The sequence below is a fragment of the Microcebus murinus genome, chromosome 16, assembly GCF_040939455.1.
Source record: "Microcebus murinus isolate Inina chromosome 16, M.murinus_Inina_mat1.0, whole genome shotgun sequence".
NCBI classification, from domain to species: domain Eukaryota; kingdom Metazoa; phylum Chordata; class Mammalia; order Primates; family Cheirogaleidae; genus Microcebus; species Microcebus murinus.
The window spans coordinates 45763788-45786878 of record NC_134119.1 but is presented as its reverse complement, the minus strand read 5'-3'; the positions used below and the strand labels follow the sequence as shown (position 1 = coordinate 45786878).

At 47.5% G+C, this 23091-nt stretch overlaps 1 protein-coding gene and 1 long non-coding RNA gene across 3 annotated transcripts; one reads left to right on the top strand and one right to left on the bottom strand.

The window, feature by feature from the left end:
• Positions 1-78: 78 nt before the first annotated feature.
• LOC105857090 (uncharacterized) lies at positions 79-5684 on the top strand. Its single transcript, XR_012912547.1, has 2 exons — positions 79-270; positions 5448-5684. It is a non-coding gene; the product is annotated as an uncharacterized LOC105857090 (long non-coding RNA).
• A 6741-nt stretch (positions 5685-12425) lies between these two features.
• Positions 12426-19470, bottom strand: CST8 (cystatin 8). 2 transcript variants are annotated; one of them, XM_012739193.2, is made up of 4 exons: positions 19216-19470; positions 18713-19104; positions 16652-16765; positions 12426-12596 (listed from the first exon to the last, which is right to left on the bottom strand). In XM_012739193.2, exons 2-4 carry the CDS (start codon positions 18944-18946, stop codon positions 12513-12515), a joined length of 432 nt encoding a protein of 143 aa, XP_012594647.2. In that variant the 5' UTR covers positions 18947-19104; positions 19216-19470; the 3' UTR covers positions 12426-12512. The 2 variants fall into 2 exon arrangements, with proteins under 2 accessions (XP_012594647.2, XP_012594648.2); XM_012739194.3 differs by having other exon boundaries at positions 19313-19470.
• Between the last annotated feature and the right edge of the window lie 3621 nt (positions 19471-23091).

The window sequence follows — 23091 nt, the reverse complement described above, 5'->3', positions numbered from 1 at the left end:
GTAGGTGGTCACAGCAGCCCCTTTGTGAGGTAAGCCTGGCCTCTCTGATGCTGCTCACGTGAGGGGCTCCTCAGATGGGATCCCACCAGCCCTCAGAAGACCACAGGAGTGCCAGCGGCCGCCAGTCACAGAAATCCCTCAGCCCTGGTTCCACACCTGCTGACTTTCTGAGGTTCTGTGCTTTAGACTTTAGACCGACCCAGCTGGAAGTGAAGTCTTCTCCATGGTCATTTCTGTTGGGGCTTCGTTATGTGACCCCTGCTCACAGAGGTAGGAGGAATCAGCAAACAGCCAGGCTCAGAGACTTAAGGACCAAGGGGCCCTAGGGGAGGGGAGGTCATGAGTGGTGAATGGACCAGGACCTGGGGGGCCACCAGCTGACAGGAGCTGCCACCAAACACGCCGGGTCACAGGCATCAGCTGGCCTAAGTTACCTCTGTGGGTTGAACAGTGGACATGAATGAGTGGAAGAGCCAGCACTGATCACTATTGGCCCCCCATTCCCTAGTCCCTGTGTTTACACCTGTCCCAGGTAAGCATTCTTGGTTCTGCTTACCTCCTCATCAGAGTTTCCCCTCCTATGTGTGACCTCAGGTCCCCATACCTGTCTGTCCAAGCCAATCTCTGCGGTGGAGCAGAACTCCATCCTATTCTGCATTTAGGGCCTGCCGTGGTGACAGCGAGGAGCTCTGAGGCTTGGAAATTCATGTTCCTCTTTGAAAGATGAAATATTGATCAGCACAAAGCATGTCAGAGCTGAGATAAAATTCCATACAGAGTCAGACACAAGAATCGCCTGGTTAAAGGTTCAGATGTTTGAAACTGAATTGCACGCTCAAACTCAGGAGCCCTTTCTAAGCAGGGACAAAACACAGGAGGCCAAGGAAAAGAATAATAAAGAATAATAAATCCAGCCACACATTTTGTATAACACACACACCCCACAAAGTCAAAAGATGAAAGAGAACGCAGAATAGGTCTGAAACATATTTGGCAAAGGGCTAAGTTCCCTTTTATGAAAAAAGCTCTTTAAAATCCAAACGAAAAAGACAATTTCCTCAATTGCCTTGGTTCAAAATGAGCCAAGAATTCGAGCAGGCAATACGCCCAAAAGGAGCTGTTCTCCCTCTTGGCCACACATCAAATGTTTGGAAACAATGGGCTTGTGGTGAGGCTTCGCTCCCACTGCCCATTGACCCACCTGACGTCTCGGGTCCGGAACGGAGCCCGAGTCCAGAGGAAGCTGCCCAACACACAGAGCAGAGAGACGCCCACGTCCCCCGCTGTGAATTCCGCAGGTCTGGACAGGAACACAGGTGTGTGTGACCCCGCGCCTCCTCCTGGCAAAAGCAAGAGGCAGGAGGCGGTGTTGGTTGAATGCCGTGACGGATGTGGATGCACAAGTCTAAAGGGACCAGAACAGTCACCGACTCCCTCAGGGCTGGGGGCGGGGGCCTGTCTGTAGGCCCCCCAGTGGAATAGGGACAGGAGAGAGCTGCCCCCCCACGCAGTCCTCCTGGCAAGGCGACAAGGCCCCCTTCCCTGCCATTGGCATGCCCCTCACCAGACGCCCTCCGTCTACCGAGGGGCCATCAGCCACCCCAGGTACTGACTGTCCCAGTACTATGACTTATAAGAAGCATTTTATTTTGCTCATGACCCTGGAAATCATCAGGACTTCAGAAAGGGCCCAGCAGAGCAGCTGGGACCGGCATCATCTAAGGCCATGACTGGCTCACTGCTGATGGGACGGGGGTTTGTAATAGATTTGCTGAAAAGTAATTCACACGCCGTATGATCCACTCACTTGAACATACACTTCCATGGCTTTCAGGACAGCCACAGAGGTCCATATCCAAGCCACAATCAACTTTAGGATACTTTCATTGCCCAAGAAAAATACCCCATACTCCTCAGCCATCACCTCCCAATGTCCCCACCCCGTTCCTGCCCTACGTAGCCAAGAGTCTACTTTCTCTCTGTATAGAAGGACCTATTCTGGCCATTTCGTGCAAGTGCAAATCAGACTATGTAGGATCTTCTCTGCCTGGTTTCTTTCACTCAGCATGTTTAAAAGGTTGCTCCATGTCATACCCTCTATCGCTGCTTCATTTCTTCTTGTTACCAAATAATAGTCCATCATGTATATATGCCATATTTTATTTATCCATTCATCAATCAATGAGTGTTTGGGTTGTTTCTACTTTTTGGTTATTGTGAATAACACTGCTACAATCATTCCTGTTCAAACTTTTGTGTGGACATACATTTTTATTTCTCTTGGGTATACACCTAGAAGTGGAATTACTGGGTCACCGATTAATCTATGTTTAAGTGGATGAGGTTTCCAATTTTGCTACATGCCTACCATGCAGCTGTGAGTAGAGGGCAGCTTCAGCTGCGGTAGCAACAGGCAGAACGGAAAACCAGGCAGGTCTGGAGCTGTGGAGCTGGTTGAGCTAACAGAGACTGGAGAAGAAGGAGTCAGAGGCGACCCTCATATGATAAGTGGCTTAAGCAGCAGGTGGTGGCAGCATGTACCTGAATGGGGAGTGGACAGGTTTGGGCAGGAAATGTGAAGGGTTGAATTTAGGGCAAGTGGAGTGTCAGATACCTGCAAGATACACCTGTCTTAGTGTCCTCACCCCACTTCCACCTGCCAAATAACCCCCAGACCACTGCCCCATTTTATATGTCATTAGCACTCAGGAATGGTCTTATATATTTGCTCATTGGTCTGTTGTCCCCCCTCCCAAACCCCATCATATAAAGAAGATCTTTTCCACCTGTGATACCTGAATAATGTCCCATCACTGATTCAGCCTGGCCCCTCTTCTGAACACATGACATTCGCATCATTTGCTATTGTTGTCAACAGTATAATGATCATTCTGGGCATACCTCCAATTTCTTGCTTAGGACAAATTCCAGAAAAATCACATAGTCAACAAAGGTGCAAATGTAACGCGCTGCATCTCCCCCAGGCCTGTGAAAGAATTATTCATTTGTGTGTGTTCGTGAGAGAGAGACAGCGAGATGGGGGAGACAGAAACGGAGACAATACATAAGCCATGTACGTAGTTCATTAGACTCTTGAAATCAGGAAGTAAAGATTCTGTGCATAAACTTAACAATTGACACATACAGACATGCATCGCTTAACAGCAGGGACACACTCTAAGAAATGTGTCATTAGGAGATTCCGTCGGCATGGGAACATCACGGAGTGCACTTACACAAACCTAGATGGTGTGGCCTGCTACACGCCTGGGCTGGTGTAGCATTTGCTCCTGGGCTACAAACCTGTGCAGCATGCTACTGTGCTGAATACTGTAGGCCACTGTAACACAGTGGTGAGTATTTGTGTATCTAAGCATATCTAAACATAGAAAAGTACAGTAAAAATACAGTGCTATAAGCTTATGGGACCGCCGTTGTACATGTGGTCTGTCGTTGACCAAACATCTCTATGTGGCCCGTGACTGCACCTCATTTCTACATGAAGGCCAGTGGAGAGAGGTGAGAAAGATGCAGGAAGGGAAATGAGGGAAGGGAGAAGAAAAAGAGAAACATGGAGAAAAACACAAGCCAAATGGGGGGAAAAAAAGTAGGAACAGAAGGGTGGTTTTGAGGCCAGGCAAGAGGTGAGACAAGGCAACTGAGCTCGCCTGGGGAGGACAGAGGAAGGAAGGAAGGACAGACGCACGCACTGGTGGCTCCCCCCTCCGCCCCCCTTCCTGTGCCTCTGAGGCTTTGCCATTCTTTCCTCCTCCACCACCTTCCTCCTGCTGCCCGGCCCAGGTGAATTCTCTAATGCACAGTCAATTCCCAAATATGGGCTGGAGTCTCCTGAGAAAGCAGTCCTTGAACCTCGACCCTCCCCCTGGGGCTGGGTGTGGGCGCCACAGGTGCACTGGGAGGAGGTGTTACCTGAGCGCCCCTTTCCAGCCCTTCCTGATTTGGGCCTGTGAGCGCTCTTACTCCCTGTGAGAGGTGCCTGCAAAGATGCCCGCTACCCCTGGGGAGGCGTCCCTGTCACCTGTCATTCTGATGACTTTTGCTCTCTCTAGGTGGAGGCACCTGTATAATTTGAGGTGCATTCGGGCTCAGAATTATTACATCTTCCAAATGAATATGACATGACATCATGACATGAAATGGTGGCTTTACTTAGTACGTCAAGAAATATATTCTGAGGCCTCCTGTGTGGCCAGGCCTGCTTGTTTTAAACACAGCGGTTGGGGTGGGGGTCCACAGAGCACGAAAAGTGGGGTGCTACCTGTGCAGTCACTCACGTGGGTCCCCTCAACTGAGTAGCCTTTCCTCAGGGTCTCTTGGCTTCTCCAGGTAAGCACTAATATTTAAAAAAAATGGTTATCTACTTATTCTTAAAAGTTTATACCACTTTGTTCATTTTCTGGCCTCATTGCACTTCCTGAAACGTCTAAAGTATCTTTTCTAGTTCCGGAGATCCGTTGTCATTCGTCTGTTTACACATAGTCTTTCTTGGTCACTTTGTTTTACAGTTATCTTTTATAAACATTATATTGCTGGACCTTGGATACTTAACAAATATGAAATTACCTGTCTTCTGGTGGGCACATTGAATACATTCACATTTTTATGATCACTGTTTTCTTTTAGTCTGTACACAGATCATTTCTTTTGTTTTGTTTTGTTTCTTTTTTTTTTTTTTTTTTTTTTTTTGAGACCAAGTCTCACTGTGTTGCCCGGGCTAGAGTGCAATGGCGTCAGCCTAGCTCAGTGAGACCTCAAACTCCTGGGCTCAAGTGATCCTCCTGCCTCAGCCTCCCAAGTAGCTGGGACTAGTAGGGGTTGCTGAATCGGGAAAGAGCCTGCAGACATTTCGCTTATTCCATCACAACTCCACCGTCAGAAGGAAGCGTGGGGGTCCTAGCCCTGGGACTTTTCTTACCACTATAGTCATCATTTATTTAATTATAGTCTCTGACAATTGTTTGCCTCTAGTATGGACAAAAATCCTATTTTAAAAAGTGTTATTTTTAGGCCGGGCGTGGTGGCTCACGCCTGTAATCCTAGCACTTTGGGAGGCCGAGGCGGGCGGATTGCTCAAGGTCAGGAGTTCGAAACCAGCCTGAGCGAGACTCCGTCTCTACCAAAAACAGAAATAAATTAATTGACCAACTAAAAATATATATATATAAAAAATTAGCCGGGCATGGTGGCGCATGCCTGTAGTCCCAGCTACTCGGGAGGCTGAGGCAGTAGGATCGCTGAGCCCCGGAGATTGAGGTTGCTGTGAGCCAGGCTGACGCCACGACACTCACTCTAGCCTGGGCAACAAAGTGAGACTCTGTCTCAAAAAAAAAAAGTGTTATTTTTAATCATAATCAATGAATCAGATTCATTGTTATAGTAGAAAACTCAGGATCTGTTCTCTGGAATCACAGTTTCATGTCTTCCAGGCACAAACGCTGAGTCTCCTCAGTGGGGTGTTTTCCTTGGACGCCCCTCTCGGAGGCCCTTCCTTCTCCAGTTCCCCACTGGCTGTATCTGAAGAGGGAAGAGGAGCCTTGTCCTGCTTCCTGCCTATAGATGCCTGGACGCTCCTGCCCGTGGATGTCTGAGTTTATTTTGCAAGCGCTCAAAGTCTCGCTCGGTTCTAGCCGGTAGCTCATTTGGCAATAAAATTTTCCAAGAATTGTATTTGTCTTTTATCTGCTTTATTCTAATCAGTTCCACGAGCCATTAGCTGCACTCACTGTTCAAGACACATCTGTTTTTATTTCTTTGTATTTTTAGAATTTTAAAAAATTTTTATGGATACATAGTGGTTGTACGTATTCATGGTGCGAAATTCCGATACAAGCATACAGTCGAGATAACTGGGGTATCTATGGCCTCAAGTATTTATCCATTTTTCATGTGAGGCCAATTCAAATTCCACTTTTCCAGTTATTCTGAAATACACACTACTCCGGGACTTTTGAGTGATCGATCCTGTGACCTGCAGTCTGGCAGCAGGCCTTGTTTTATGGATGAAGTTGCTATACCATGCAGCAAGTTAAAGCTAGTTCCACCACAGGGTCAAGTTCATCATCTGCAGCAGGCAGAGTCCCAATGTCCTGCTCTTTTTCTACTGGCCAGGGGAGGCGGAGGGACCTTCGGAAGGCACACGGCACCCTTGGTGCGTGCCCTGGTCCCTGCAAGGCCCAGGCGTGGGCCCGAGGTTCCTGGCAGGGAGGCGCAGAAAGGGTTCCAGAAGCAGAGCAAGCCGGTCCCCTTGGGGTGAGCTGCTGCCTGGGAGGCCCCCAGGCCTGTCACTGCAGCATCACTGGAGGGGCCTCCGAGGGAGGGGACAGGGATGAGGGCTCTGGGGAGGAAAGGAAGCACCATCTTCACCCTCCCTGTTGTCTTCCCCAGCGCGGCCCCAGACTCTCATTCCTGTCCACGTGGAGGGAAGGGTGCGTGCTGTACACGCCTCCTGTGCTGAGACTAAACCTGGGGGCCTCCGGAACTCCAGCCCCCACTCACCTCCAATCTGGAACCTTCCGCTCTCCAGGCAAGAGCCCTGCAGTCTCTGCTTTGGCCCTGGCCTACTTTGATGTCGCAACAATCAAACTCTGTAAGATCAGGGACAAAAGTGACCATAGAAGTAACATTTTTCATCTGTTTCCTGGGACACGGAGTACAGTGGGCCAGTGGGAGGAGGTCGCAGAAGCAAGGTCACTTGTCTCCCTGCCTCTCCCATCTGTGCCTGTAGCCCTGGCAGACTGCATTAGTGACTCATAAAAGTGTCCAAATACATCGCAGCCAAGACAGGATGAGCCAGAACCCCCCCACCCCCCCGCTGTGAGGGCTTGAAGGCCACTAAGCACTGCCACCCCACCCACTCCCCAGGTCCCCCACAGCCCCTCCGAGGTGGGCACGTGCGCTGTCCTCCCTGTTGTGGGTGAGCCACTGAGGGTTGCATTGCATGGCAAAGGCCTTAAAACCAGGCAGTGGCAGAGCTGTGACCTCTGCCTTTTTCGGGGTCCATGGCCTGGGACACCAATGCCATCCGGTGTCCACGGGGCTCCCGCAGAGCCGACTCCACTTCTGATCTGACTTCCCACTGGCCAGTCAGGATGCCGTGGCCCAGCCAAGGCTTTGAAACTCATTTCCCCTGTTCTCAAACACGGGGAAGAAAGCAAGCTCTTAGCTAGGACTGCTGACCAGTAGCCGTGCACTGCCTGGCTGCAGAGATGGGTGAAATATTGCAGGGAGGGGGTCTCCCTGCAGTCCCCAGCCCCTCCCCCACTACCACCAGAGCCTGGCCCCACAGCTACGACTGACTGCAACCCGGACCACACAGCCAAGGAGTCAGGGGGCTGCCGGTCACTGGGGAGCATGCCCACTCAGGGTGGGTGGGGACAGCAGTGTGTGCCTGTGTGTGAGGAAGGTCCCTGCACAGGGGCCGCTGAGCCCGGGGAGGGGATGCTCCCTGCATGACTGGGCCATGGTGTAGGAGCAGAGAAGGCAGAAGGCCTCGTGGGGAAAGGACCAGACAGCTCTGGGCAGAGGCACCGTCAGCTGTCACCACCGCCGGCAGCGTGACCAGGTCCACAGAGGGGGCTGTCCAGGCACTGAAGTTGCCTCTCCTCTCCCCGAGGCTCTGCACTGGCCCATCCTCAGGGGCGGGGGGCAGAGGCCACAGGAGGGCCTGAGGGGCAAGTTCCCATCCATTTGGTGGGAGTCTATGGTGCTGAGTTGGTCCGGCACCAGCACAAGGCTGCTGAACTAGGAAAAAGTTTATTTTTGTTACTTCTCTTTGGTCTGTGATAAAGAACAACTAATTTTGTGAGAAAGGGAAATGCACTAATAAATAGCATGGATGAGGCTTCAAACCTACTCTACAACCCTTTGATTCGGAAAGGGGAAGCGCGTTTTCTATTTGCCTTTCGTTTTGTGACAAAAGTAATACAATTGGCCCCAAGTGCAAGAGAGGACACAGGGCTGGGAGATAGCAAGCTGTGTGAGTGTGCCACCCTCGGCTGCCTGTCGCATCCCGGGTCCTGCCGGGAAATCAGGGACACATTCCACAGGGTATCTGAGAAGAGTTAACAGAAGGATTATTTGCCAAGGAAAACCAACCAGGGCGGTTAAAGGACCTCTGGTCAGCAAAAAGGGGAGCATCTTCCATTCCTAAACCCCAAGGGCTGAAGGAAGGTGGTCGCCACGCCCAGGGTATTAGCTTACTGTGGCTGCTGAACAAATGCCACCAACGTGGCAGCTTACAACACGAGTTTAGTATGGCGCAGCTCTGAAAGTCAGAAGTTAGAAATGGGTCTCGCTTGGGCTGAAATCAGCGTGTTGGCTGGGCTGTATCCCTTCTGGCAGCTCAAGGAAAGAACCCACTTCCTAGCCTGTGCCAGCTCCTAGAAGCTGCTCACATTTCTTGACTTGTGGTCTCCTTCCAGCTTTACAGCCAGCAGGGAGCTGAGTTCTTCTCTCACTGAATCACTTGGACTCGCTCCCCTGCCTCTCTCTTCTACCTTTTAAGGAAGTTGGGGGCCCATCTGGATAACCCAGATAATCTCCCTCTTTCAAGGTCAGCCAATTAGCAACCTTAGTTCCATCTGCAACCCGAATGTTCCCTTGCCAGATTGCATAACACAGCCACTCACATAGGGATTAGGATGTGGACGGCTTCGGGCACCATTGCTCTGCCCACCCGCAGCTGCGGACACTCCCCACACACACCCACGCTCACGACGTCTGCACAGTGTCCTCACACGGTCCCTCTTTGGTTCCTGGGGTATCCATGTTACTTCCCCATAACCTCTAAGCCCCTCAAGTTACCATCAAAGGAATCCACCGATATTTCACTTTCGTTACACCAGGAAGAAAAGTGTCAGTATATCACAATACAATAAAATCACAACATTCTCTAGTACAAACTATCATCAACTGGGAAAAATTTCCATTTACAGCAACAACTAAAAGCCACTCAAATGCTATTTAGGAGTAAAATTAGGAAAGGGATACAAAAAAAAAAAAAGAATTTGTGGCATTTAAATAATTTAGTGTATTCTATATCCTAAAAATGTCAATTGTCCTGCAAGTACATTTATAGAGTCGGGGTGGGGGTTATAAATTGATACCCACAAGTTTTTGAGAATCTAGGGCAGTGCTTCCCATGCTTTAATGCACACACGAACCACCTGGGTTCTTGTGAAAACGCAGATTCTGAATCAGTGAGTCTGGGACGGGTGTGAGGTGCAGCACTTCTACAAGCCCCCACGTGCGGCTGATGCAGCTTCTCCGGGACCACAGCCGTGCAGCAAGCCGATGGGAAAACATTTTATTCCCCTTGGGACCCACCTCAGTGAGGATGTTGCTTAGGGAAAGGGCCAGAATCAGGAGCAAATTAGACCGTGCGTGCCCACACTATTTCCTGTTCTTGCAGACCTGGTTGGGTTTTTGAGGTAGATGTTTACAAGGATGAGGTGAAGAGGGTTTTGTTGGCCTATATTTTTAAATTTCAAGGTACTCTAAACTCCTTTCCAAAACATCTATGCACATATGTGTTTAGCACCATTAGGAAAAAAGACTCCACATCCCCCGCCCTTCCTGGTGGCCAAAATCTGGACAGGAGTTCCAGCTGGTTTTCCACGGCTGCACGTGTCCCCAGAGTGCCCAGCCCCAAGACAGGGGCTGAATTTGCACCACCTTGCAGAGACCCCAGCCTCAACCCAGGGGCTTCCAGCTAGAAAACCCTGAGCTTGCAGGTTTCCTGTTAGTGGCAAGGGGAAGTCCCCGCCCTGAGCAGCCCTTGGCTGGTGTCTTTTGTCTGTTCTGGAAGCTACAGTCAAAAATGCTTCTTGCCTTTGGAATCTGTGCTATTTCTTTGAGGCAGGTTACGGGCCATCTTAGACATGGAGATTGTCCATAGCAATTGCAAAAGAACTTTAAATTCAGAATTTAAGGAAAGCCAACCAAAAACAGGTGAGTCAACAGCCAATTCTCAGAATGGCCCCTCATGGTCTGAGGGCCAAGGAAACCTACAGCTCTGGAAGCTTCTTGACTGCAGGCTCCTCCCACCCTTCCTACACCAGCTGTGAGGAGCACCGTGAGCCCTGAGCCCCTTCAGCGTTGGGGAGATTAGTACTTATGACATATTTAATGTTAAATTTTCCTACCAGGAGTATCCTCTGACTCTCCATTTTGCCAGATCTTTTGTTCCATCAGTGAAAGTTCTCTTTTCTCTCCTTGAGGTCATTTTAAATCTTGATATTAGCTATATTCTCTTTGTTGCTGCCATTGTATTATAAATGGTATTTTACCATATATTTTTTATATGTGCATTAGCTATGACAGTAAATTATTTCAGTTGACTTTCTTGCATTTTCTAGGCAGAAATTTGTATTTATAAATAAAATTACATTAGCCCTTTACTTTCCAAGTTCTCCAGAATTTCTCTGGTTCCCTTTGTCAACCTAAAGAAAGAAACTGAAGCAAAATTAGTACAGAGAGTTTATCTGGGCCAAGGTTGAAGACAGCATCCTGGGACGCACTTCCGGGTTGCCTTTGACCTTTGTTACAAGCAGGGTTTTTGAAAAGGGAACAAGGAATGGGCTGTCACAAAGTTGTTTGACAGGAGTTCTCACTCCTGTTTACAGAAATAACATTGATTAGACCATACATTGTTGAACCACAGGGTATAAGTTACGATGTCCAGTGTGTGGCGTTTTATGGCTACTTGGTGTCTGTTAGTCTAGACCTCACTTAGCAAGTGGCTTCAAGAGGTAATTATTTAGCTCAAGGGGAGGACGAGATGTAACTGCTGTCACATGCTGTCACATTCCAATGCCTCTCTGGGCCTGATAATTAAAGGGGGCTTGCATTCGCCAGATAAGAAGCTTCATTGCTTTCTCATCTTTACAGCAAAATATTTCTAAAGAAGTGTGCTTGCTCATGGTTTCCAGTTCCTCTCTTCTGGGGCTCTCAGGAATCCTCTCTAGTAGTCAGTGTTCCAAACAGCACCAAAACTGCCCTCACCGAGGCCGGCAATGCTGTGCTTGGGTTGAACCCAGTGGCCAGTTCTGGACTCGCGCCCCCTTGACTGGCCGGGTGTCTGGCACAGGCGGACACCTGCTCCCTTTGAGGACAGCACTGAGCTGTGTTGTCTCAGGCCCTTGCCAGTCCTTCTCGCCTGGCTGCCCCTCACCCGGGAGTGGCCACGCTCAGCCCTTAGACTTTGTCTTCCCTGGTGGATTTCCTCTAGTGTCATGTGTTAGAACCAAACCTGCATTTGTATGTACTTGGGAAACAAAACGGCTTCATTATTTTATCTACCTCGTCTATAGCCTTAATTTTTTTTCTACTTCCAAAAGAGATTTTCTCCATCTTCTACTCTATTTGTGATTTTTCTCATTCCCAAAATATCTTGATTATGTATCATTCAGTGACATTTTATTTATATTTTGTTGGTGTCTTAGAATATGTTTTCTAGAGAAAGAATTCTATTTCAACCCCCCAACACTCTTTGCCTAAGTTCCATTAAGCCCGATATTAATTAATATTTTCTCTCCCACTTTCTCTAATGGGCAGGGGTTTGGTATAGCTTCATCCACCAATGAATTTTCAACATAGCAGTTTGTTTATGGTAGATGTGTCTTTTATGAGCATCCTATGGATTTTATAAGCTTATAAAATCCAAGACTCTGTATTTTATCTGTTTATAAAACCTAATTCCCTGTTAACAATTCCCTGTTAGACACACCTATCTTTAATGATCCCTTTCTTTGAGGGAATTTTATCTCCTGCTATTGCCCCTGTTGCCTCCTCCTTTCCCCCAAGGCCCCCTTTGTACCCCTTTCACACCACCAGTGTTAGGAAAGGGGCAGAGCTGCAGAATGCCTGGGGCTCTCCCTCCCTCTCACACACACACACTCAGGCTCGCAGACACGCACGTGCACATGTGTGAACAGTGCAGCTTGCCCTTCAGGATTTATTGCCCTCACCCCTGTCTCTTTGTGACTATTGTTTACATTCACATGGGAAGAGACATAAATCCTCCCAATCCTCAGAGAAGGGCTGCTGGTCTGCCATAAGGGCACCCAGCCCTGGTGACACGTCTACCCAGGACTCTCCGATAGGAAGGAGCCTCAGGCCAAAGGAGGCATCCAGAAGGAACCCACTGGGTCCAGGCCTCTGTGAGGGACCGTTACCCCATGAAAAGGGACTCCTCTTCTAATTTGCCCTGAGGAATGGAATCAGACCTCCCTCTATTCTGTGTACCCGGTGATGAACTTGTCCCTGGGTGTGGACCATCAAGCTGGCCAAAGCTGAGTGGCCACCCTTAATGCCAGGAGAGAGGAATTGGACATGCCCGTCTTCCGTCCCCGAGTACCATGAAACTAAAACACAAGACGGCAAGCAGAGAGACACGCACGCAGAAAGCACGTTGGGAGCAGCCCTTCTCCGGCTGTTGCTGTTTTTCCACACAGAGAGGCAGACACAGAGGTTGGAGGGATGTGTGAACACCGTCAGGCGTCTTTACACTCTTTCTCTATCAAATTGAATTCGCCATTCCAGGGGAGCGCTTCCATAAAAAAGGTGCAACTTACTTTCTGGAAAAGATGACAACAACAAAAATCAGCAGTGTGCCAAAAGAAAAAAAAAATTGTCTTCTTGCTAAGTGTCAGCTTAGGATTGTACAGGGGGAGGACTCGCCACTTCAGGGGATGACCCCGGGAGGCTGCAGAGCTGGAGGCTGCGTCATTCACAGCCACCAGCAGTCACGGGTAGATAACAAATGTCAACAGTCATCATATTTTGGTGTGAGATTAGATGTAAACTTGACTTTATGTTCAATTCTCCTCAACACTTCCTACAATGTAAATGAAGCAATTCTATATTAGATAGAAACTAATGCATGTTATTTTAATGATTAAATAAACCCTTTGTTCTAGTAACAAGGAAGTCAGGATAAGAGCAACTTAGAAGGTTCTAGGTCCTTCCATAGCTTTTGTTCCAAAGAGCCCTTCCCTCCCTTTCAAAATATCATAGAAATGACAAATAAGATATTCTATATGTGGGTAATAGATAAATGAATGGGTGACTGGATGGACGGATAGGTAAAGAGAAAATAGCACAAGAAAAACAGCAAAGAGCAAAGGGCATCTTAAGTGGACTGGGGACATTGGGCACTTCCAGGAGTTAAGAGGTAGATGGAGTCAGAGACAAGGAAGTTTAGTTCCTGATAACTACTGGACACGTGCAATGAAAAAGACTGAATCAAGATGGGTTTGTAAGCAAATTTTATCACACTTCGGGAATCAAAATCTCCTGTGGTCTTTACACTGATCTAGAACACAGAAGAAAATGGAAAGACCTCATTCTCATTTACCCCACTGGAAAAATCCTGAAACCAAGATATAACTGAGAAATGAATTATAACCCAAACTTACCTAGTAAATAGACAGTCGACATCCTAAACAAAAAACTAGCAAATTAAAGACAGTTTTATATTAAACAATTATTATCCCTAATGGTGTGCTTCCCAGATTTCCCCGGTTATATAAAACATGTGGGTGTTTGAACTGGGAAATTTTGATTCAGTAGATTTGGGATAAGGCCATGGAACTTGTGTACGTGTGCATGTGTGTATACATACGTGTGTGTATGCATCTGTGTGTGTGTGTGTGTATTTGCCACATGCTCCAAGTGAATCTGGGCATCGGAAGAGTTTGAGAGTAGGTAATACATATAAAAGCAAAAAAGTGGCCTATCAAACCCCACTGTGTTCTAAATAACAAGTGCAAACAGAACCCTCATGCTCTTCCTTTCTGGCCTGGGCCCACAGACTGGCTCCTGAGAAGAATAATAAGGATAACAACAGAGCGCACATCTGCGTACCAGAGAGTACACCATCACATTCACAAGTACATGCAGGGAGTGGCCTTCAAGAAGCGTGTCCCTTGGGTACTCAAAGAAATCCAGAAATTTGCCATGAAAGAAATGGAAACAAAGATGTGTACCTCAACAAAGCTGTTCAGGCCAAAACACAAGGAGGGTCCCATGCCATATCCATGTATAGTTGCCTAGGAAACATGCCGAGGACGAGGGTTCCCCAAACTAACTCAATACCCTTGTTACCTATGCACCTGTCCCTACTTTCAAAAACCTACAAGCAGTCAATGTGGATAAAAGCTAACCACTGGCAATCAAGTAAAGTTATAAAACTGCCAAACACACACACACACACACAAACACACAAATACAAGCACACCCTATTCCAGATGTGAGAATGTGAAAATGGCTCAATATTGGGGAATCTATTATTTTAATTAATTATACTAATAGGTTAAAGAAGAAAAATATTCAATATACTTGGTAGATATTAAAAGAATATTTGATAGAAGAAAACACTTTTTTTTAGACAGAGTCTGACTCTGTTGCCCAGGCTAGAGTGCTGTGGCATCAGCCTCGCTCACAGCAACCTCATACTCCTGGGCTCAAGCAATCTTTCTGCCTCAGCATCCCAAATAGCTGAGACTATAGGCATGTACCACCATGCCTGGTTAAGTTTTTCTATATATATTTTAGTTGGCCAATTAATTGCTTTCTATTTGTTAGTAGAGATGGGGTCTCGCTCTTGCTCAGGCTAGTTTCGAACTCCTGACCTTGAGTGATCCTCCCACCTCAGTCTTCCAGAGTGCTAGGATTACAGGTGTGAGCCACCATGCCCAGCTGAAGAAAACATTCTTAATCTAAAAAATAACTCTTAGTAAAGAGAGAATTGAAGATATTTCAGAAATCAGCACTTGATGTAATATTTAATAATAAAATATAAATAGTAGGGACATTTCCATTAAAGCTAGGAACAAGAAAAACTATCCTAGCCGGGCGCGGTGGCTCACGCCTGTAATCCTAGCTCTTGGGAGGCTGAGGCGGGCGGATTGCTCAAGGTCAGGAGTTCAAAACCAGCCTGAGCAAGAGCGAGACCCCGTCTCTACTATAAATACAAAGAAATTAATTGGCCAACTGATATATATATAAAAAATTAGCCGGGCATGGTGGCGCATGCCTGTAGTCCCAGCTACTTGGGAGGCTGAGGCAGAAGGATCGCTCGAGCCCAGGAGATTGAGGTTACTGTGAGCTAGGCTGACGCCACGGCACTCACTCTAGCCTGAGCAACAAAGCGAGACTCTGTCTCAAAAAAAAAAAAAAAGAAAAACTATCCAGTACTATTACTCTTCAGCATTATCCTAAAGGCTTGAAAAGAAAGAAAGTTTTCACTACTGATAAATGTATTTTTTTTAAAGTATGCCTTAAAAACCAAGAGGAGTCATGGAAATCTTAGACACAAGTGGGCTCCCTGTGGACAAGTCTAATTTTCTTTAATATTTTCCTCAAACAAGCAAAAATAACAACTTTCCTATAATTCCCCCCAAAACAGGATAACCTCAAAACAGGATACAATATAAATTTAAAATAGCCATACTCCTAATACCAATAAAAGATAAAAAACATAAAAGATCAGATAGCATTAGGACAAGCTCACAGCTTAAAGGTTTGTCCTGATGGGTTACCTGCTATTACCTGAAAATGGTAGGGCTCGTCTAATCCGAGCATATAGGAGGTAGTTTTCGCCACCCATAAGGGGACTGCAGGTCATTAATTGCATTTGCATTTCCCGTGCCGTGGCTATATAGAAAGCTGTAGTTCTCAACATGGGAGAACCAATGCCAGCAGCAGGTGCAGCTTTACTTGGGAGCATGTTAATAATGCAAACTCTTGGACTCCATTTCCTGACCTACTGAATCAGAAACTCTGCAGGTAAGACCCATCCACCTGGGGTTATCAACTCCCCCGGGTGATTCTGGTGCCTGTTCACACTGGAGAACCACAAGTGTAAGGAAAGGGGCAAAGAGACACCTGTTGGGCAAACCTTCAGAATGCCTGGGGCCCCTACCAGTCTCGGACTAAGCACAGTGGGATGAGCAGTCCAGGGCTCTTTCCCAACTCTGAGACCAAGAAATATAAGCTTGACGCCAAAAGTCCCTGGGCCAAGTCAGCCCTTCGGTTGGAGTCTTTGGGTTTTCCCTGACATTTGTGGAAACCCTGGATAAGCCCAGCAAGAATCAATGGTAACTCCAAGACATCCAGGGACACTGTCTGGCCTAGTCATTGCTTAACTGACAGCACCCAGAATAGGCCTGGTACAACGTATGCAGTACCTGGTGCTCAGTATGTTTATTCGAGTGGATGAGTGAATGAATGAATGAATGAATGTCCTTTTATGCCTGTACAGGGATGAGCAGCTGTGAACCAGCAACAGAGGGTGGCTGGTCTGCCCAAGGGCACAGATTTCCAGTGAAAAGGTGTTGGCAAATGTTCCTGCATCAGAAGGCCAGGGGCAATGGAGCCCTTGAGATAAGAGTGGCCTCAACAACATCCTGTCCCTAGGTCGAGGATGGGGCAAAGACCCCGAGGGTTCCTCCACGTCCTGTGTCCCTTCGTCCTCTGCTCTGAAGGCCACAGAAGTGACCAATCTGGGGCCGACCACCGGCAATCCAATAAAGTTATTGGACCCTCAAAGCGAGGGTCCAGGCATCCCAACGTGTTCCGTCTGGGGCTCAGAGCTGCCAAGGCCATCGCTGGCCGTCGGTTTGGCACCTACCTTTTCCAGTTTAGAGTTTCTTTGAATGGCACAGTTTTCATTATTGCTTGAGATCTTTTTGCAATTGCTGCGGACAATTTCAACATCAATAATGTATTCCAGACAATATGTGACCTGTCAAGTAGTAATTGTGCAATTTTATTCAAAAAGGTCTTATTTTTTTTTAAAGAAAAGCATTGACAAACACAAAAATCACTCTCTCATGCTCTTTCCTTTTCTCCCTTCCCCCCTCCCAGGTGTATCTTTAGGGGAAAGCCTGGGATACCCACTGCCTGGATTCCTTTGCACAAGTGACAACTCCGGAAGCCACCTGGAGCTAGACACTTGGGGAACAGGCTCCTCTCTGGTTTAGGGCCCCCTTGAAGGCAAGACCTAATTCCATTTTCCATCCCAACGATTGGGGTATGCTGTATGCTCTATGAAGGATATGCAGGGAAGAAAGGGGTCCCCGGAAGCATCATTTCTCTGGGCTAGAGATGCTAAGGTTCACCTGGGCCTGATGAGGCGGCAGCCCCTCAGCCATACTGGGCCCCCTGCCCAATCCCTTTCACATACACACCCCTCAGACTCCTGTAAAATCTCCCACCCTTTGGGGTTTCCCCACCCAAGGCCCCTGCCGCCGGCTCAGGACACAGTCCCTGCAGGCCCGAGTTCATCTGCCTCGTCCTCTGTTGAGTCTTTCATGAGTAGAACAGCTGTCGGTTTATAGTAAGAAATCAGCATTTACTGAATTCATTGGTGATGGAATGCAATTAAGGCTAGTCATGCCATCCCTTTAAATCTGCTTTCATCTGGCTTTAACGGATTACAGTAGGAGAGGAGGGGACGTCTGCTAGTCAGGTCCAGGTTCTCTCTTTGCTTTCTCCACGCGTCAATAAGGCTGTGTTAGATTTTAGCTGAGCTCCAAAGAGTTAGCAGAGGAGACTCTGGCCTGTCTTGAAGGGGAGACGCTGGTTTGACAACAACATCGAGAGGTGCCAGCAGGGTTTGGGAGTTAGGTTTGTACTTAGGGAACCTTGAAAATACCGTGGAGGTGACCCTGACCCTCATCAGAGCTTCCTGGGAGTACAGTGAGCGTCCTGGCAGGCCCTGCGGAGGGCCAGCCTCGGGCCTTTGCAGTCAACAGCACCCCAGCCTCCTGGGGTAAGGCTATCACCCCTATTCTTTGTCAAGTAAGGAAACTGGGGCGCAGAGAGACTAAGTTATTATGTAGCTAGCAAGCAGCCGACCCTGGGGTCAAGCCATGGCGTCCCAGCCCTGCAGCAGGCATCCCTAACCCCCGCACTCTTGTTCCCGGGCTCCTTCACGGTTCGCTTTTATTTCAATTCATGTTTTCCCATGACCCCTCCAACAATGACCCATTGGCTGAGTACCTTTGTGACCCAAACCTGCACCTTTCACGGTGTAATTTCAAGCCACACCACCACCAGACCGACTGAAGCTGGTGTTCACGGTCAGCTGAGTCCCAACAACAGGCACCTTTTACTGAGCAGAGCAGGCAGGCCCCTGACCACCACGTTGCAAACTCCAGAGAGCACCTTGCCCCTCGGAATCCGAGAAAGAGATGCCTCCTAGAGTTGGGCCACTCAGGGCCCCGTGAAGAAGGCCACGTTTTTATAAACAGAAAATCGGTACGTCTCCACTTCTGCTAAATAAACGTGGGACTAAAATATTTTTAAAATGTTGTGCCTCTGTCCAACCCCACATTCCACGCACGCTACTTGGACGGATTAAAATATTGCCTGTGACAGCAAAATTGGAAAATATTCACAACGCCAGATATGTCTCCTCACCTTAGTGAATACATGAACATTTGATTTGCAGTTTTGAGGTTATGGGACATACATGCAAAGTAGTTAGAAGAACAGCCTAGGCATGTATGGAAAGTGCTCTACACGTGCACTGTCGTTATGGTGGTGTGCGAGTGGGTACACTTTTAATCACTCACGTATTTAGGATTTTTTGTATATCAGTACTTTTCTCACGTGCCCACTCTCTCAGTCTGGCTTCACTCTGTGCCCTTTACACAAATACCCTCCTATGTGAAGAAAACACCTTTACCCGCAGCTGGGCACGCAGCACTCTGGTCACCATGAAGATATACTTGTCCTCGCTCTCCTTGTTGTATTCTTGCATGGCAAACCACAGACACTGCTTCACGTTGGAGCTTGTGGTGTTGATGGTTTTAAATGTCCTCAACTCCATCGTCAACTCATTCTTCCCTGGGTCTGTGCTGGCCACCAGGCCCATGGGAAGGGTGAGGAGGAACAGGGAGAGCCACCAGGGTCTGCTCATGGTCCCTCAGTCAGGAGCACAGGTGAGTCCCCTCCTGGTCCTCCCGGGGCTGGAGCTGTGGGTGGCGTTGGGTGGGGTGGGGTGGCCGCTGCTGCCGCCACTGTGGATCCAAGGGTCTTACCGCCACACGCTGCTTCCTTCTCTCAGTATCAGACCAGCTGGATTCAAGACAGAGCCATTAGGGTCGCCCTTTAGCCCTTTCCTTCTCCAAGGAACCCCACCCACGGATCCAGTAAAGGAGCCTCGGCCACCAGCATCCTGCTTCTTACCCTGAATGCGGTCTGTGTTTCTGGGGAGAACTGCCCTGCACTCGGACCTGGATGTGTCCGCACCTACCCCGTGCCTGTCACCACCCACTGTTGTTACCTGCTTCTCAGGCCCAGCCGCGGCTCCCCTTCCCCCTTGCGGAGATGGGCGCTGCCCCCCACCCCACCCGGCTCTGGTTCTCTTGGTCTTCCGCGCTCTGCGCTCACGCCTGTGCCCTGCTCAGGGGGCTCTGTGGGTCCTGATCCCGGGCCTAGCTTGAACATCTGAGTCCACACAATGCAGGGAGGTCACACTTTGTGATGTAATCTAGCATCTGTGCCCTGCCTCGGTGAGGACACCTCTCACCTGCCCTCCTCTGGCCTTTTGGTTCATGCAGTTCTCAGATGGCCACAGACAGCAGGCAGCCTCTTGCCATGCCCTCGAGCGGAGGGCCTCCGGGGTCTCCTGCCCACCGTGCCACAGCCCCGGCCTCCTGAATGCCCGGCCTCTGGGCTCCACGTGTGTGGCCTGCAGCACCCCCTCCCTGCCCTGACAGTGCAAGGGTCACATGGCCCACCCTGATGCCAGGCCTGGGCCTGGGCCTGGGCCTTAGAGGGAGGAGGGGACCTCGATCCCACTGAGTTCTCAGAGATTCTGCTTTTCTGTAAAAATCCCAAATCAGTGTCCAGCAAGTTCCTAGAGGGGCAGAGAGGTGGGCATTCATCCCAGACTGTGAAGATTGATGGACCCTTGATCGCGAGGGAGGGCAATGTACATGTGGGCATAAATCTGCCAGGCAGGTTGTAAAACACTGCAGAGCGTGAATACTTCTCGTTGTATTTGAACTTTCTCCTCATTGACGGATTATTTGGTTATTTCTTATTTTCAGCTGTTACAGGCAGTACTGTGGTGAGCAATACTTTTCCAATATCTTTGTGACAGTGCACAAATTTTTTTGCATAACAAAAGTCTAGACGGGGAATCGATGCAAAGCTGTATACCCATTTAAATTTATTATTTATTGCCAAATTGCTCATCCTTAATTATGTATTCATAATTTTCAAATTGTCTTGCATACTAAAAGCACTTGGGGAGTTTTAAGACACCAGCCCACACCTCATTGATAAAATCAGAATCTCTGGAAAAGAATCTTTAAAAGCAACAATTTTTAAAGTTCCCCCAAGGGAGCTGGGCCCACCAGCTCACGCCTGTAATCCTAGCACTCTGGGAGGCCTGGACAGGAGGATCGCTTGAGCTCAGGAGTTTGAAACTAGCCTGAGCAAGAGTGAGATCCTGTCTCTACTAAAAATAGAAAAATTAGCCAGGTGCGGTGGTGTGCGCCTGTAATCCCAGCTACTTGGAAGGCTGAGACAGGAGAATCGCTTGAGCCCAGGAATTTGAGGTTTCTGTGAGCTAGGCTGATGACACAGCACTCTAGCTGGAGTAACAGAGTGAGACTCTGTCTCAAAAAAGAAAAAGTTCCCCCAAGGCTTCCAATTGGCAGCCAAGTTTGAAAACCAGTGTACTGCATCCATGCTTCCTGAATGCTAATGTTCATGTGAACCACCTGGGAATCTTTTTTACATGCAGGTGCTGATTGGGGGGGGAGTGCAGGGGAGGGTGCAAGGCCTGAGAGTCTGCATCTCTAACCAGCTCCCAGGTGATACAAATGCTGCTGGTTCTCAGACCACAATTAGAGTAGAGAGATATTGAACTGTGACAATCTTTGCTTCTCTGCATCTTTACCTTCTGCCTAGTTATTCTTTCTTAGTAGGATAGGAGAATAATTACGTTTGATTGATTTGATTTGTCTTATTTACGTTACTGGTCAGGGTTAAGCATGCTCTCATATAGACTTACGGGTCTGGGAACACATGATCTGGGTCCCACCTTCCCCTGTGGTGAAGCCAGCTCTGTCACCCTGAAATAAAGCCACACATCCAAGCCCCAGGCCAGCCAACCTGCAGTCAGCCTGCAGACCCATGCACTTTGTGGTGAAGACCTGTTGTGGTTCTCCACCAGGTTGGGGCAGGTTGTTACACAGCACATCTGTGCCAATAGCTGACTGATACACACACACATTCACCAAATTGAAACAGTAATTCTAGGATTTAGATTTTGGAGAAATATGTGGTAGTGGTTGTTAATTAGGTAAAAGATCCAAGTCTTATGCCCCTAATACTCAAATAATCCTTTGTTCTTCATAAGCAAACACACACACACACATGGGCTGTATGTGTGAGTTCCTAATATATTTTGGGATAATTTTGGGATATTTTGGCCTAATATATTTGGGATTTCCAATATCTCTCTACTCAATATCTCTCTACTCATACATGACGTATGTGTGTAGGCGTGTGTGTGTCTCACATTTTCTATGTCCATTCATCTGTCAATGAAGCCTTAGGTTGATTCCATATCTTGGCTATTGTGATTAGTGCTACAGTGAACACAGGAGTACAGATATCTCTTTGACATTCTGATTTAATTTCCTCTGGATATATACCCAGAAGTGGGATTGCTGGGTCATATGATAGTTCTACTTTTAATCCTTTGAGGAACCTCCATTCTGTTTTCCATAATGACTGTACCAATTTACATTCCCACCAACAGTACACAAGGATTTTCTCCACATCCTTGCCAAGATTTGTTGTCTTTTGACAACAAATTAATAGCCATCCTAACAGGTATGAGGTGGTATCTTATTGTGGTTTTCATTTGCATTTCCCTGATGATTGGTGGTGTTGAGCATCTTTTCATATATAATACCTGTTGGCCATTTGTATGTCTTTTTTAGAAAAATGTTTATTCGTGTCCTATGTTAATTTTTTAATCAGATTTTTTTTCCTATTGAGTTGTATGAGTTCCTAATATTAGGAACATTAGTCCCTTATTGGATATATGTGCTACAAATATATTTTCCTGTTCTGTAGTTTACCCTTTCATTTTGTCAACTGTTTACTTTACCATGCAGAAACTTTTGTTTGAGGGAATCCCACTTGATAATTTTTGCTTTTGTTTCCTGTGCTGTTGGTGTCATATCCAAAAATGTATTGCTGAGACCAAAGTCAAGGAGTTTTTCTCCTACATTTTCTTCTAGGGATTTCATGGTTTCAGGTCCTATGCATAAGCCTTTAACCCATTTTGAATCGATTCTTCGATATGGTAGGTAGAATTCTAAGAAGGCCCCAAGATATACCCTCTGAGATATAGATCCTGTGCAATCCACCCCCTTGATTGTGGGTCGGACATAGGAATATGATGGAATATCAGTCCTGTGATTAGGTTAGGTTATATGGCAAAGGTGGCGGGTGGTACATAGACATAATTAAGGTCCCTAACCTGTTAACTTTAAGATAATATATAAAGAGAGATGTTCCTGGGTGGACCTTACCTAATCAAATGAGTCCTTTAAAGGAGGGTATATAGAGAAGATTCACTTCTAGAATGGCAGATTGAGGAGCTTCATGGACCTATTCCCCATGGAAAAGCAAGGAACTCAGACCATGCAAAACTATCTTGAAAAAGAATAAAGTTGGAGGACTCATGCTTCCCAATCTCAAAATTTACTATAAAGCTACAGTATTCCAAACAGTATGGTACTGACATAAAGATAGATACGGAGATCAGTGGAATAGAATTGAGTGTCCGAAAACAAACTCTCATGTGATCTTGGAGGCGGACCCCCCAAGCCTGTCTTAGTCCGTGGTCTTGGCTGACACCAGGATTACAGCAGCAAGATGCTGAGCAGAGGACCCAGAGAAGTCTGACACACAAAAACTGAGATACTGAGATCACGAGTGGGTATTGTTTTAAGCTGCTAAGTCTGTGGTTATTTGTTACATAATATAGAAAACTAATATAGAAACAAAAACAGAAAAAGGAAAAAATAAGACAAA

Bases quoted from the DNA above. Each gene is read 5' to 3' on its own strand.
- CST8 (XM_012739193.2), bottom strand. From the start codon at position 18,946: ATGAGCAGACCCTGGTGGCTCTCCCTGTTCCTCCTCACCCTTCCCATG. The intron at 16,766-18,712 runs GTAAAGGTGTTT...ACTACTTGACAG, and splicing joins TGCTGCGTGCCCAGCTGCGG to GTCACATATTGTCTGGAATA. The intron at 12,597-16,651 runs GTAGGTGCCAAA...CATCTTTTCCAG, and splicing joins GAAACTCTAAACTGGAAAAG to AAAGTAAGTTGCACCTTTTT.